This window comes from Zea mays, chromosome 2 (genome assembly GCF_902167145.1).
Source record: "Zea mays cultivar B73 chromosome 2, Zm-B73-REFERENCE-NAM-5.0, whole genome shotgun sequence".
Classification (NCBI taxonomy): domain Eukaryota; kingdom Viridiplantae; phylum Streptophyta; class Magnoliopsida; order Poales; family Poaceae; genus Zea; species Zea mays.
Window position 1 is genome coordinate 222765224 of NC_050097.1, and position 15055 is coordinate 222780278.

General features: G+C 46.5%; 4 protein-coding genes and 1 non-coding gene across 5 annotated transcripts; 2 read left to right on the top strand and 3 right to left on the bottom strand.

The window, feature by feature from the left end:
• Nucleotides 1–57: 57 nt before the first annotated feature.
• LOC113592387 (uncharacterized) lies at nt 58–8873 on the bottom strand. The gene is given in 5 exon segments (NM_001158471.1): nt 58–297; nt 7059–7413; nt 7415–7533; nt 7619–7939; nt 8263–8873. Coding segments are annotated over 4 exon segments (861 nt in total). The 5' UTR covers nt 8263–8873; the 3' UTR covers nt 58–231.
• Nucleotides 8874–8908: 35 nt separating this feature from the next.
• On the bottom strand, nt 8909–8979 carry TRNAG-CCC (transfer RNA glycine (anticodon CCC)). Its single transcript has one exon. It is a non-coding gene; the product is annotated as a tRNA-Gly (tRNA).
• A 1083-nt stretch (nt 8980–10062) lies between these two features.
• On the top strand, nt 10063–10732 carry LOC103647929 (flowering-promoting factor 1-like protein 5). Its single transcript, XM_020549167.3, has one exon. The coding sequence runs from the start codon at nt 10169–10171 to the stop codon at nt 10493–10495; it is 327 nt and encodes a 108-aa protein (XP_020404756.1). The 5' UTR covers nt 10063–10168; the 3' UTR covers nt 10496–10732.
• Nucleotides 10733–10977: 245 nt separating this feature from the next.
• Nucleotides 10978–12687, top strand: LOC100276704 (uncharacterized). The gene is made up of 7 exons (NM_001150429.2): nt 10978–11507; nt 11582–11620; nt 11719–11772; nt 11870–11923; nt 12034–12087; nt 12181–12256; nt 12352–12687. The coding sequence occupies exons 1-7, from the start codon at nt 11187–11189 to the stop codon at nt 12357–12359; spliced, it is 606 nt and encodes a 201-aa protein (NP_001143901.2). The 5' UTR covers nt 10978–11186; the 3' UTR covers nt 12360–12687.
• Nucleotides 12565–14691, bottom strand: LOC103647928 (pentatricopeptide repeat-containing protein At2g32630). Its single transcript, XM_008672425.4, has one exon. It carries the CDS (start codon nt 14688–14690, stop codon nt 13008–13010), a length of 1683 nt encoding a protein of 560 aa, XP_008670647.3. The 5' UTR covers nt 14691; the 3' UTR covers nt 12565–13007.
• Nucleotides 14692–15055: the final 364 nt, after the last annotated feature.

Here is a 15055-nt window from a genome sequence, read left to right on the forward strand (position 1 = left end):
AGAACTTGTGCAGGCAATCACCGGCATCCACTCCCGCATCTGCCGCCACGGCACTCCACAACTTTATTTGTAACAAATACGTCAATCCACAAACAAGGTAACTCCCAAGAGTAGCTTGGAATAGCTAGTTCAGGAAATTTGAAACCGACATTCAAACAAGCAAACTGGTTTGCACAGAAAGCTTAGGACATCTCTTCACTCCCAGAGACCAAAACTAACTCTCAACTACTACTACTTATTTGACCTGTCAATCATCTCGTACGCGCGACGCAGCCAGGAAACCCTACCCTCCTTAGTCTTCTGTTGGATCTTTTATGGGCCAACTCCCAGAGACCAAAACTAACTCTCAACTACTACTACTTATTTGACCTGTCAATCATCTCGTACGCGCGACGCAGCCAGGAAACCCTACCCTCCTTAGTCTTCTGTTGGATCTTTTATGTGCTTGGCCCATTTATTGAATAAACTCTAAGGTGTGTAATGGTGGAGAATACCAATAGTACCACATTGAAAGTCCAAGGGTCTTTTGCCTTGACTTATATGGTGGGATTCATTCCACTTAACTTGAGAAGTCAAGAAATGGACAAGGGCGTGCCACACGCGCGCGCGCGCCGCCGCCGCCGGCGGCCGGGTCGGGCGTGGCGAGGCGAGGCGAGGCGAGGCGAGGCGAGGCGAGCAGGCAGGCGAGCACGCGAGAAACACTTTCAGTCTCACAATCCAGCCACCGAGTGAGGGTATTTCCATCTCGTGACTCTGCGCGCACAGAGAAGCGAGAGGGCAGGTGCCTCCGAAGCCGGTGCCGCTCGGTACACGCGAGAAACACTTTCAGTCTCACAATCCAGCCGCCGAGTGAGGGTATTTCCATCTCGTGACTCTGCGCGCACAGAGAAGCGAGAGGGCAGGTGCCTCCGAAGCCGGTGCCGTTCGAGACCTTGCACGGGGGGATCGGCAATCAGGTTTTTGGGGAGCGTCTACGCGACTGCCCAAAACATCTTCAACATGACAAAGGAAGCTGGTCAAGGATCTGGATCATCAGAGCGCATAGGAGGGTATGATCAGTTTATTTACTTACTGTTTTGTGTTCTAGAGATTATATATGTTTCATATATTCCTCTATGTTGTTTCATATTTACGAATGATTTTATCTTATCTGTTATGTCTTATTATAATATGATAGATCTGTCTGTTTTAATTTTACAGTCATAATATTTATGTTTCTATCTGTTTATTTTCATTTGTTCAGTCAGTATACATGTTTATCGTATTTATATGATTTATATAATTCACATGCTCTATGTTCTCTTGATTCATATTGGTATGGATCAATTTAAGATCACGATTTCTATGGTTAATATTTATTATATGTCATCATCATAATGTTAATTTATGGAATTAAAATAATACGGAAAATGCCTATAATTCTAACAATCCAAAAACCTAATGTTAGGCATTTTTCTGTCAGAGGTTTTGCTGTTGTGCCAAAGCCTGATCCTTTTGATGGTAAAAACTTCTTGATATGGAAAGCTAAGATGGAATTGTGGCTAACTGCAATGTCTTGTTTTCATGCCGCTGAGGGCAAGCCTGCCAACTTACCTCCTGAGGATGAGGCTAAGTTTAAGGCTGAAGACAACCTCTTTCGAGGAGCAGTAATTAGTGCACTGGATACAAAATTCCAGAAAAGCTATATCATCCTTCCCACAGGGAAAAAGCTGTGGGATGCACTTGTCGGAAAGTTTGGAGTAACTGACGCTGGTAGCGAGCTGTACCTCATGGAGCAGTTGTATGACTACAAGATGGTTGAGAACCGATCTGTAGTGGAACAGGCTCATGAGTTTCAGGCACTAGCTAAGGAACTCGAACTTTTTCCTTGTCCTTTGCCTGACAAGTTTGTGGCTGGCGGTATAATCGCCAAGTTACCACCTTCTTGGAAGGACTTTGCTACCTCTCTCAAACATAAGAGACAAGAGTTCAATGTAGAAGAGCTCATTGGTACTCTTGATGTTGAGGAAAGGGCTAGAACAAAGGACAGTGGAAAAGGTGTTGAGACCTCTACTGCTAATGTGGTGCAGAAGAGAAACTTCCACAAGTTTAACAAGAAGAAAAACCAGAACAAACCAGAGAACATGAATAAACCTGTTCAAACAGCACAGTTTAAAAAGAAGAACAACAATAACAAGGGAAAGGGAGGATGCTTTGTCTGTGGCAGTGATCAACATTGGGCAAGAGAGTGCCCTGATCGCAAGTTCACTCAAGACAAGAAATCAGCTAATGTTGTAACCACTGAAACTGAAGGAGGAACATCTGGGTATGGTAATTCTTTACCATTTGTTCTCTCAGATTGTAATCCACCTGAGTGGTGGATGGACAGTGGTGCAAATATTCATGTGTGTGCTGATGCCTCTATGATCTCCTCCTATCAGGTCGGGAGGTCTGGCGCCTTGTTGATGGGAAATGGGTCGCGTGCTCATGTTCTTAGTGTTGGTACGGTCATTCTGAAGTTTACTTCGGAAAAGACGGTGCCATTGAAGAGCGTGCAGCATGTGCCCTCTATCAAGAAGAATCTCGTTAGCGCTTCTATGCTATGTCGAGATGGATACAAAGTTGTTCTTGAGTCTAATAAATGTGTTGTGTCGAAACATGGTACTTTTGTTGGTAAAGGATATGACTGCGGAGGCTTGTTCCGCTTATCACTGCATGATGTGTGTAATAAACTGGTGAATTCTGTTAATTTTTCTGATGAGTCAGATTTATGGCATTCACGTTTTTGTCATGCAAGCTTTGGCTGTCTTATGCGGTTAGCAAATATAAATTTAATTCCTAAATTTAACTTGGTCAAAAAGTCTAAGTGCCATGTGTGTGTTGAATCAAAACAACCCCGCAAGCCTCACAAGGCTGCTGAAGCGAGGAGTTTGGCACCTCTAGAACTTGTTCATTCTGATCTGTGCGAGATGAATGGAATTTTGACCAAAGGTGGTAAAAGATACTTTCTCACTTTTATAGATGACTCCACTAGATTTTGTTATGTGTATCTCTTAAAAACAAAAGATGAAGCGTTCAATTATTTTAAGGCCTATAAAGCTGAAGTTGAGAACCAACTTGAGAGGAAAATAAAACGGTTAAGGTCTGATCGAGGTGGAGAATATTTCTCTAATGTGTTCGATGAGTTCTGCGTGGAACATGGTATTATTCATGAGAGGACACCGCCATTCTCACCACAATCCAATGGGATTGCTGAAAGGAAAAACCGCACTCTAACAGATTTGGTGAATGCGATGTTGAGTACAGCGGGATTATCCAAGGCATGGTGGGGTGAGGCGATTTTGACAGCATGTCATGTCCTGAATAGAGTTCCAACAAAGAACAAAGAGATCACTCCATTTGAGGAATGGGAAAAGAGAAGAGTAAATCTCTCGTATTTGCGCACTTGGGGTTGCTTGGCTAAAGTGAATGTGCCAATCAACAAAAAGCATAAACTTGGGCCTAAAACTGTTGACTGTATATTCCTTGGGTACTCTTTTCACAGCACTGGGTATAGGTTCTTAATTATAAAATCTGATGTGCCTGATATGTATGTTGATACTATCATGGAATCAAGAGACGCAACATTTTTTGAGAATGAGTTTCCCATGAAGAATACACCTAGTGATACAAGTCATGAGACTATAATTCCCCATGAGCACGAACTGTCGATTCCTATAGATCATGCTAAGGATTCTCACGTGCACATCCCTGAGGAGGATGACACTATAGTCACTCGAAAGAGCAAGAGACAGAGGGTTGCAAAATCCTTTGGTAATGACTTTATAGTGTACCTTGTGGAAGACACACCAACTACCATTAGTGAGGCATATTCCTCTCCTGATGCTGACTTATGGAAGAAAGCAGTAAGGAGTGAGATGGAATCTATTATGTCTAATGGAACTTGGGAGGTCGTTGACCGTCCTTATGGTTGTCAACCTATAGGTTGCAAATGGATCTTCAAGAAAAAGCTTAGGCCTGATGGTACAATCGAGAGGTACAAGGCAAGGCTTGTGGCCAAAGGATATACCCAAAAGGAGGGTGAAGATTTCTTTGATACCTACTCACCAGTGGCTCGATTGACTACAATTCGCACATTAATAGCCGTGGCAGCCTCTTATGGTCTTATCATTCATCAGATGGATGTTAAGACAGCTTTCCTAAATGGAGAGTTGGATGAGGAGATCTATATGGATCAGCCAGAAGGGTTCATTGCGGATGGTCAAGAGAACAAGGTGTGCAGGTTGATAAAATCATTGTATGGCCTAAAACAAGCACCTAAGCAATGGCATGAAAAGTTTGATAATACTCTTACAGTAGCTGGTTTTGTTGTAAATGAATCTGACATGTGTGTGTATTATCGGTATGGTGGGGGTGAGTCTGTTATGCTGTGCCTTTATGTTGATGACATCTTGATCTTTGGATCAAATATCAATGTGATTGAGGAAGTTAAAAGTCTTCTATCGAGCAATTTCGAAATGAAAGATTTGGGAGAGGCTGATGTCATTCTAAACATCAAGCTTGTTAGAGAAGCTGATGGTGGGGTAACTTTGTTATAATCCCATTATGTGGAAAAGGTATTGAGTCGCTTTGGTTTTAGTGACTGTGATCCTGCTCCAACACCTTATGACCCCAGTGTGCTATTAAGAAAGAATCGGAGAATAGCAAGGGATCAACTGACATACTCCTAGATCATTGGCTCGCTCATGTACCTTGCAAGTGCAACAAGGCCAGACATCTCTTATGCTGTGAGTAAGCTAAGTCGGTTTGTGTCGAAACCAGGAGATGATCACTGGCGTGCTCTTGAGAGAGTGTTGCGATATTTGAAAGGTACTATGACATACGGTATTCATTATACCGGAAACCCAAAAGTGCTGGAAGGCTATTGTGATGCCAACTGGATTTCTGATGCTGATGAGCTTTATGCCACAAGCGGATATGTGTTTCTGTTTGGAGGTGGCGCTGTTTCCTGAAAGTCTTGCAAGCAGACTATCTTAACGAAGTCTACAATGGAAGCAGAACTCGCAGCATTAGACACTGCTGGGGCTGAGGCCGAGTGGCTTCGTGATTTCCTTTTGGACTTACCGGTAGTTGAAAAACCGATACCGGCTATTTACATGAACTGCGACAACCAAACGGTGATTACAAAGGTTAACAGTTCTAGGAATAACATGAAGTCTACAAGGCATGTTAAGAGGAGATTGAAATCTGTCAGAAAGTTGAAAAACTCCGGAGTTATAACTGTGGATTATGTCCACACATCAAATAATCTGGCAGATCAATTCACTAAGGGTCTATCACGCAATGTGATAGAAAGTGCATCGAGGGAAATGGGTATGAGACCCATGTGAGATCTACTCTAGTGGAAACCTGCTCTATGTGATCGGAGATCCCGTAAAGTAGAGTGGAGAAACAAGCTAGGAGTAGGTTGTGAGGAAAGATCCCTTCCTTAACTCATTTCTGATGCACATCTTTCCTATCTGTAAGGCAGGATGGTTTTTACCTTAATGTATTCCAAGAGTCTTATAAAGGTGAGATGTTGTCCTACAGAACATCTTTTGAGGAATACACCTATATGAGTCAGACTGCTGGTCACAGTCTATGGGACTTGGGTAATCCCTAAATACTCATGAAAGGCACTGAAGTGTGACTTATATGCTTCTAAACAGCGGGAATACCCTTTTGCAGCCTAGTATTAGCAAAGGATTTGAGTGAATCTTATTTCGCACAAAACTGTCAATTCAAGGCATAGTCCATTGTTCAGTTATGAATGAGTGAAACTCTTATTCTAGATGGATGTTCAACTTAACAGTCTCCATCGAAACACTGGTATATCAAAGGATTGTGATTCTGATACTTCATCATTACAAACCCTAGAGTTTGGTGGGGATTGTTGGATCTTTTATGGGCTTGGCCCATTTATTGAATAAACTCTAAGGTGTGTAATGGTGGAGAATACCAATAGTACCACATTGGAAGTCCAAGGGTCTTTTGCCTTGACTTATATGGTGGGATTCATTCCACTTAACTTGAGAAGTCAAGAAATGGACAAGGGCGTGCCACACGCGCGCGCGCGCCGCCGCCGGCCGGGCCGGGCCGGGCGTGGCGTGGCGAGGCAGGCAGGCAGGCAGGCAGGCGAGCGGGCGTGGTGTGGTTGTGTTAATTTTTAGCACTCACTAACCGCGTACGTCAGTCGAGTGACCCTGTCTCTTCGTCAGCCGAGTGACCCTGTCTCTTCGTCAGCCAGCCGAGTGACCATTCTCCTTCAGCTGACCGACTCATGGCATGACTCGGCGAGTGCTGGCCGACTCATGGCATGACTCGGCGAGAGCTGGCCGACTCTTGGCGTGACTCGGCGACCTTTCTCCTTCAACTTCCCTCTGCGAGAGGTTAAATAGAGGAGCACCCCTGTCACTCGGTACACGCGAGAAACACTTTCAGTCTCACAATCCAGCTGCCGAGTGAGGGTATTTCCATCTCGTGACTCTGCGCGCACAGAGAAGCGAGAGGGCAGGTGCCTCCGAAGCCGGTGTCGTTCGAGACCTTGCACGGGGGATCGGCAATTAGGTTTTTGGGGAGCGTCTACGCGACTGCCCAAAACATCTTCAACATGACAAAGGAAGCTGGTCAAGGATCTGGATCATCAGAGCGCATAGGAGGGTATGATCAGTTTATTTACTTACTGTTTTGTGTTCTAGAGATTATATATGTTTCATATATTCCTCTATGTTGTTTCATATTTACGAATGATTTTATCTTATCTGTTATGTCTTATTATAATATGATAGATCTGTCTGTTTTAATTTTACAGTCATGCTATTTATGTTTCTATCTGTTTATTTTCATTTATTCAGTCAGTATACATGTTTATCGTATTTATATGATTTATATAATTCACATGCTCTATGTTCTCTTGATTCATATTGGTATGGATCAATTTAAGATCACGATTTCTATGGTTAATTATTTATTATATGTCATCATCATAATGCTAATTTATGGAATTAAAATAATACGGAAAATGCTTATAATTCTAACATCTTCAACGTCGCAAACACATCGCGATAGCGTTTCTCAATCAACAGTTGTGTAGCAAAGAAGTGCTCGTCACTGCCTTCTGCATTACCATCATCAATGACAGTCTTTAATTGACTAGCTATGTCTTCACGGACAGGGTCACTCTTAGTTTTGATTGAGCTGGCAATACGGGTCTCAAAAGCTTCCACTATCCTCTTCATATATTCATCCTTCAAAGCCTTTCTCTTCTTAGACTTCGGAGAGTCATGGTACACAGCCCTCTTCTCTTTCTGTTTGTTGGTAGGAGCAGTTGTGCTGTTCTCCCCCACAAGGCTTGCATCATCGTCTTCGTGATCATCAGAAGATGATGCTGCATCCTTTTGGTTTTGGTGCTTCTCCAGGAACGGGGGGTTGACTCATTAGTGGTCCGAATATGATGCGGAGCTCGTTCTCATTCTCGAGAGGAGCATTTTTGAAGATTAAGCAACCAGGCATAGACTGAAAACAAGCAATGATGTCAAAAGCCGAAAATCTTATCATGTACTTGTAGTGAATGACACATACACTTGACAAACAAACTTACTTCATTCTGCCTAGCCCACCACTCATCGGTGGCACTGATTGAGCCAGTGTGAGGATCCCTGCCCAGGCCAGTAGCTCTTCCATTGAGTATCTCCCATTGTATGTACATTCTTTTCAGTGTGTTCCATCTATTCTTCATTTGATCTATGGTATATGTTCGTCCAGTTCTTTCTTTGAATTTCATGATGAGGTTTGCATACCCTTCTGAGTTGAGAAAGTGTTGGGGCCTGTTGTGGGCATTGACCTCTTCTACACATATTTCATTGTAAATCCTAGCTGCTCTAGCATCCCACTTGGCTATCGCCTTTCCAGACTCGTCCATCTATTTGTTCGAGGATGAGAGAGTAACCCAAAATGTAATTACGCACATGAACACAGTACTAGAGAACAACATCAGCTGAGAAATTTAAGTTGCAAAAGAAAAATGTAACTAGGTGGTGCTAGTATAGTGGATGAACAAATCCATGCACTTATCGCCATGCACTACTACACTTGGACATGGAAGGATCCACATCAAGTCGGAAGGGGCAACGAACTGCTGCTAATCGGTGGCGGCGAGATGTACAAGAACAACACCCGGGCCGCCAGTAAGGTAATAAGAGGGAAGGATGCATGGAAGCCTGGAGAGAGGGGAAACGCGAGAACCTGGTGGGGCGCCACGGCGACGGCCTAGCCGGAAGTAGCGGCGGTGAGCTGAGCGGGCACCGAGGATGAGAGCGGAACCCTAATGCGCGGGGGAAGAGGTCACGGGTCTGCTCGGCTTCTCGGACAAGCCTTCTACGACGGCCGCGGCACGAGAAGCTGGGCGTTTGGGGTGCGAGGCGCGCGGCTTCTGGCCGCCAGAGAATCTGAAATAATCGGAAACAAACGGGCCGCAGGCCGCAGCACGAACGCCGGATTCCGTCTCCGTCAGGACGCTGGCGAGCCTCTCGCCGACGTCCCGCGCTTTGAGTTCGCCGTCCAGGCAATGAGGCTCCGGTGGTGGACGGTCTCCCTCTCCCCGAACGCCTTCCAGGACACCTCCAAGCTGCCTCGCTTGGTGGTGTACAAGTCGATGAGAGCGCCGGAGACGTACTCGCTGGCGCCGACCCCCAGCTTCAGCGTCACATCTGGCCGCCGTTGCCGTTAGCCATCATGGCATAATTAAGACTGAAGACCATCCTGGGATCATCCATGCTGATGCAGCGCAGCTTGGCGTACATGGTGACGAGCGCTCAGGAAGCGTAAAAAGCCATGGCATTTTAATAATGCAAATTGCTAGATTAATTTAAAAACAGGCAAAAAAAAATGCTGCGCATCCGGGGAATCGAACCCCGGTCAGTACCGTGGGAGGGTACTATGATACCACTACACCAGATGCGCTTCTGTGGTTTAATTTAGTTACATATATTACACAAATACAATGTAGACGCCAGTGATCCTAATGAGCTAATGGTTATAAAATTCTACTAGTCGGTTGCCCGTGCATTGCGACGGCTTACAACAATACCCACGTAAACTATCCACCAAAAAAATCTTAAGATTTTTTATTGATTGTCTCCGCTCTTCGTATAATATTTTTTGATTTGGCTAACTGATGTTATTGTTTACTCCATTCAATATGTCTTGGTACATCACGACAAATGAAGTGAGCAGTTAGAAGAGAGCTCACAACGACTGACTGAACGAACAGAGATTATAGAATGGCATAAGTCCACCATACAGAGACTAAATAAGAGAAAGTTTGTGAGCTCAAGTTTCTAAATAAGTCACATGAACTCAAATTTATAAAAAGATAGATTAAAATATGGAGTGATTACTAAAGTGAGGCGTCAATAAAAACTGAATGCGCTCCATATAAATTATGATATTTCGTAGCAGTTACTAACGTTTAAAACCAACAAATAACCTTTCATTTTACTGTTGGTGTGATAAATTATTGTTGCTCCATCCAATTCAGCAACCTCAAACACCATGGAGTCTATTGCGCCAATATGGTCTCAGAAACGACTTAATGCTTGCAAGAACCAAGACGTCGTGTCGTGTTTGGGCTGTAGCCTCGGCCCGACACGATTATATTTTTTATTATACAAAAAAATGTATATACATATACAATTTATATTTAATATTAAAAATATTTGAGCATTATGTTCTACTAGTTAAATAGTTTCACTCATTGTCTCTTGTCCTTCTTACATTAAGGCGTGGGTTCAAACCAAATCCTATTTTTTAACATTTTACGCTGATTTAATAAAATAGACCGACAGACTAGTTGTGAGGGGTTATTTGTAAAAAAATGACGCGACCGTTGAAACTGGTGATTTAATTATAGTAGAAAATAGATAACGATGACATGCACGGCGCTTGTAGCAGGAGGAACAAACGTACGTACATACATACGTAATACAAGGAGAAGCAAAGTTGCGATGATGGCGTGGTGGTGCTATCCGCCTATTTATAGGCACACACGTACAGCCGTCAAACGGACACAGCAGCAGTGTAGTGGTAGCGCACCGCATAGGAGAGGCAGCGACACAGACGTGACGTCGGTCCATCGAGACGAGATCCGAGGATGTCCGGGTCGGGCGGCGGCGTGTGGGTGTTCAACAAGAAGGGCGTGATGCAGCTGGAGCAGCTGGCGCCGGCGAGCCGGAAGGCGCTGGTGTACTTGCCGACGGACGAGGTGGTGCGGTCGGTGGAGGCGCTGGAGCGGAGGCTGGGGGCGCTGGGGTGGGAGCGCTACTACGAGAACCGCAGCGTCGTGCAGCTCCACAGGCGCGGCGGCGGCGCCGACCTCATCACCATCCCGCGCGACTTCGCCGGCCTCCGCTCCACCCACATGTACGACGTCGTCGTCAAGAACCGCCACCACTTCAAGGTCGTCGACCGAGACGCCTAGCTGGCAAGCAGCTCCGTCGTCGCCGATGGTCTCGGCATGCATCATGCGTGTGTGCACAGTTGCTCAACGATCGACTGCTGATCGATCGTTGTAAAAAAGAAAAAAAAAAAGAACTCCTGAATCTCCTGGTCGATCGATGATGTTGCACGAGTTATATTATTGTACTTGTTAATAGTTTGCACCCATTTGTAATTTTACTCCATAAACTAATTCATTAATATACGCAAACTTTAGAAATGGAGGAAACAATCAAGGCTATCTTGAACCTTCAGTTCAGATACATATACTAACACCTATAGGGAAAGAAAGAGAAGAAACAGGCCAACATCAGCATCAGAAGCAATTGCTGGCAAAGCCGTTAATTGTGGCATTTGCGTGAACATCTGGACGGCGTTTCAAGTCTGATGTGATCTACGACGTGGAATGTCGAGCCGTCCATCTTGACCTCTTTTTTGGTTCTATTTATCCTTATATGTCGAGGGATCTTTTTATATATAAAAAAATGAAAATCATCTGGGATTGCCATCTTTCAAGAAAAAGAAAAGAAAAATAAACTTTATTGGCTATCACTGTTGACGGATTAGGTTGCTCGACGACGTATAAGCCTACAGAAAAAGGCTACGGAGCCTACAGCCTAGGGAGAAGATTGCGAAGATCGACAGAGATGGACAGCTATTTCTGTCGGTAAAAAATGCCTCAACACATTTCATACGTATTTTCTCCGTTGTTTTTTTATTCGTACCAACCCAGCAGGCCTTGCTTCCATTGCAGACAAAGAAATACTACTGGACCTGCCTGCCAGCCTGCAGATACCATAGAAAAACCGCAGCCAGTCGATCCCGTAGCGGGGCCCACTCGCCGATCAACCAGCAAGATGGCCACCGAGACAACGTGCGCTCCTCCCGTAACGGGACCCACTCGCCGATCAACCAGCAGGATGGCCACCGCGCCACCGGACGACCCTCCTCATCCTCCTCCGGCGGAGGCGGGCGCCGCCACGCCAAGCCGTTCGGTACGCACGGGCAACTGCCTCTCGGGTGATGTGATGGAATCCACAATTCTGAATTTCTGATCCTTCACTTGCAGAGACCGTCGGGGTTCGAGCAGCTAGACGGGCGAGTCAAGGTGCTTCAGATAGAGGGCGCGGCGCCACCGGGTTCTTCAAAGCAGCACTGCAGCAGCAGAGTTCTGGGCTGATCCTTGTGCTTGTGCTTGCGTTGCAGGAGCTGACCTCGTCGCAGGCGGAGTTGCTGGAGAGGATCCAGAAGCTGAAACATGTGCGTATGGATTTCCCAGCACTTGGTTCGATTTGAGGATTTAGTTGTTTCCCTGATCAGATGCTGATGAGATGTGAATGGCTGACCTCTGCTTCAGGAGGTGCAGAACTGGCGCTCCAATGTAGAGACGCAGGTCAAGACATACCAGAATGTGAGTTCTCTGCTCTGCCCTTTTTCCCTCACCTTGGAAATTCAAGGCTGCTGCTGCTTGTAGTAACGAACACCCCATACCACCGGTGAATTGAATTGTGTTGCTTACAGGAACTCCAGGATCTCAAGAAAGGACTTGACTCTGAAGTGGAACAGCTGAAATCGGTGCGCCCTCCCATTCTGTCGACTTCTATTCCTTTTTACCTTTGGTCTGGTCTCTAGCAGGAGCAGCACACCATCCTGTCATTTTGCTCGTAGGAAATGAAGGCGGTTAGGTCTGCGGTACAGGAAGAGAAAGGCAATCTACCTGCACAAAATACCGACTTTAGAGACGGTTAGTTTTGTGTGGAAAAAAAAAGATCTATGTGATTACGCTCTACTGAGCCATGCTGTCGTGCAAGAAACTGCAACGATTTTCTTGTTTTGTAGAACAATAAAAATGCAGGACAAGCTTGGCAGACACCAGGCCAAGCACAGTATTGAAGAGCAAACAGCAACACAGCCGTGAATTGGTGCTTCCTTGCAGAGGTGAAGGGCTGTTCTGCTGGATATTCAGATCCTTTCAATGGATCAAAAGGGGGGAAAGCTGGCAGATACACGGAATCACATGAAGTATTCATTTTTTTAATATATACCAGCAAGTTTCCAAGTGCAAATATCTCTATAACAGTGAGCAATTTCAAGAGTAATGTACAAGAACTGCTTGTTTTGTAACAATTCCATGACTACTAATACTACTATTACAAACTTAATCTTGAAATAAAATCTGCACAGCCTCCTATTGTTCCAGTGTTCTAAACATGCTTAAAACAAAAATAAAATTTGTTACCCAATGAGGAATTGGAATCTGGAGGTGGCCATGTAATATTGCACGTCAGCATGTAATCATTTCTGCAATTTTGCTGCTTCATCACAGCTAGCTGAGATCTCCTTATGTCATTTAACTGAAATGCAACAGTCTAGTACTCCATCCCACCTTGTAAACTGAATAACATTATGGAGTTAATTCTGGACTTCCGACCTCTTCAGTTGCTACAGGGTAACTTACAAAAACTTAGGTTGCTTTCCCTTAAAAGCGAAGCTGCCTAAGAAACCTTAACATCTTTCCGGTTATCTGTGTGAAGGCTTCCTACAAGGGCAGAATATAGGGAGTCATCTGGGATCAATCCAGCTTTCAGCATATCATCATACAGCTGGAACGCCGCCTCTGATCTCCCTTCCTTCGCCAGACCTGATATCAGAGCCGTATAGGCCACGACATTAGGTTCCGTTCCCCTCTGCTTCATCTCTTCGAATAGCTTCAGCGCCACATCCACCTTTCCATTGACACAGTGCCCATGAACTAGCGATGCATAGGTGTATACATCTGGAACAAACCCTTTCTTCTCCATCTCCTTTCTGAACCTCTCAGCCTCACGGATGCTCCCCTTCTTGGTGTACCCATCAATCATAACATTGTAGGTCACAACACTGGGCGTCGCCCCTTTCTCTGCCATTTCTCGGAACAGCCTTCTAGCCTCCACCATGTCGCCATCCTTGCAGTGTATGCTGATCAGTGTAGTGTAAGTGACGTAATTTGGCACGACACCCATCTCGATCATGATGTGCAATAGAGTCTTTGCCTCATCCAATCTATTCACCCTGCACAGTCCACAGGCCAGTGTGTTGTATGTGTAGATGTCCAGTTCGACGCCCATTTTCTCCATGGCCGCCTTTATTTTAAGAGCATCGTCCACCATCCCTTTGCGACAATAGCCATCAATCATGGTATTGAAAATGATTTGGTTAAGCCCTACACCTTGCCCTTGCATGTCTGCCAGCAACATCTCTGCAGCCTCCATCTGCCCAATCTTGCAGAACCCGTTGATCAATACACCATATGTACGCTCGTTTGGCTCGACGCCATTGCCAACGCATTCATCCAAAACCTTGGCGGCCCTCCGCATGTTCCCTGCTCGGCAATACGCGTTGATGACGGCGGTGTACAGGTACACATCCCCCACAACATTATTCGCCTTCATCTCATTAAACAGAGCCTCGACCTTGCTGATGTCCCTGGCGGTCGACAAACTATCCACAAGGATCGTATACGTCCCGACCGTCGCCTCGATGCCTTCGTTCTCCATGATCTCTAGAATCTCCTGGACCCGCCCGTCATCCTTTTGTCGCACGTAACAGTCAAGCAGCGAGTTGTAGCACAGCGCATTCAGACTCACGCCGTGGCGAGGCATATCGTCGAGCAGCCGGCGCGCGTCGTCCACGCGCCCCGACTTGCAGAGCCCGTCGACGACGACGGACGCGGCGAGCGGCGAGACGGAGCCCGGGCACGAGCCGAGCGCCCGCTCCAGGAGGCCCGCGGCGTCCGCGAGGCGCCCGGCGCGGCGGAGCGAGAGCAGCGAGGACGTGAGCGAGCGCGGGTCGAGGCTGCCGAGGCGGGACACGGCGGCGTCGAGCGCCTCGGCCGCGCGGCACGCCGCGCCCGCGTCCGCGTACGCGCGGAAGAGCATATCGTGGAACGCCGCCACGGCGTGCGGCGGCGCGCCGCGCGGGAGCGACGAGGCAGCGAGGTCCGCGAACGGCACCGCCAGTAGGCGCGGCGTGAGCAGGGACCGGAGCGCGGACCTGGCGGCGGCGAAGCGCCGCGCGGTAAGGAGCGACGCGAAGGCGGCGAGCGGCGGCAAGGCGGCGGACCCCGCCATCGCGTCGTCTCGGCGGCAGAGGAGAGAGGACGGAGCGGGGAGGGGACGTCTCAGTGTGGGTCGTTGCATGGATGGCGTGGCGGGCTGCCGGGTGTTGATGGCTCGGCCTGTTTGGTAGGTTAGGTGGGCTGGGCTCATAGAAGCTTTGGTTAGTCGGGGTGGGCTTTCCAGTGAGCTAAAATGAGGCGTGGACTTTTCTTTCTATTTTTTTTTTTCAAACTCAACCATCCGTGAACTGAACACATGTAACGACTGTTGAGAACTACGTTACCACAGATCACCAGATCCGCTCCCTTCCCTCCCGTCAGCAGTAGAGGCCGCAAGAAGTTGTAGAGAACCCGTCTCTCTTCCCATAAGCACCACAGAGGAAACACACGAGACACATGATATAGGGTTGGGCCTATGACCTCTTTCTCTTCTCTATTCCATATGAG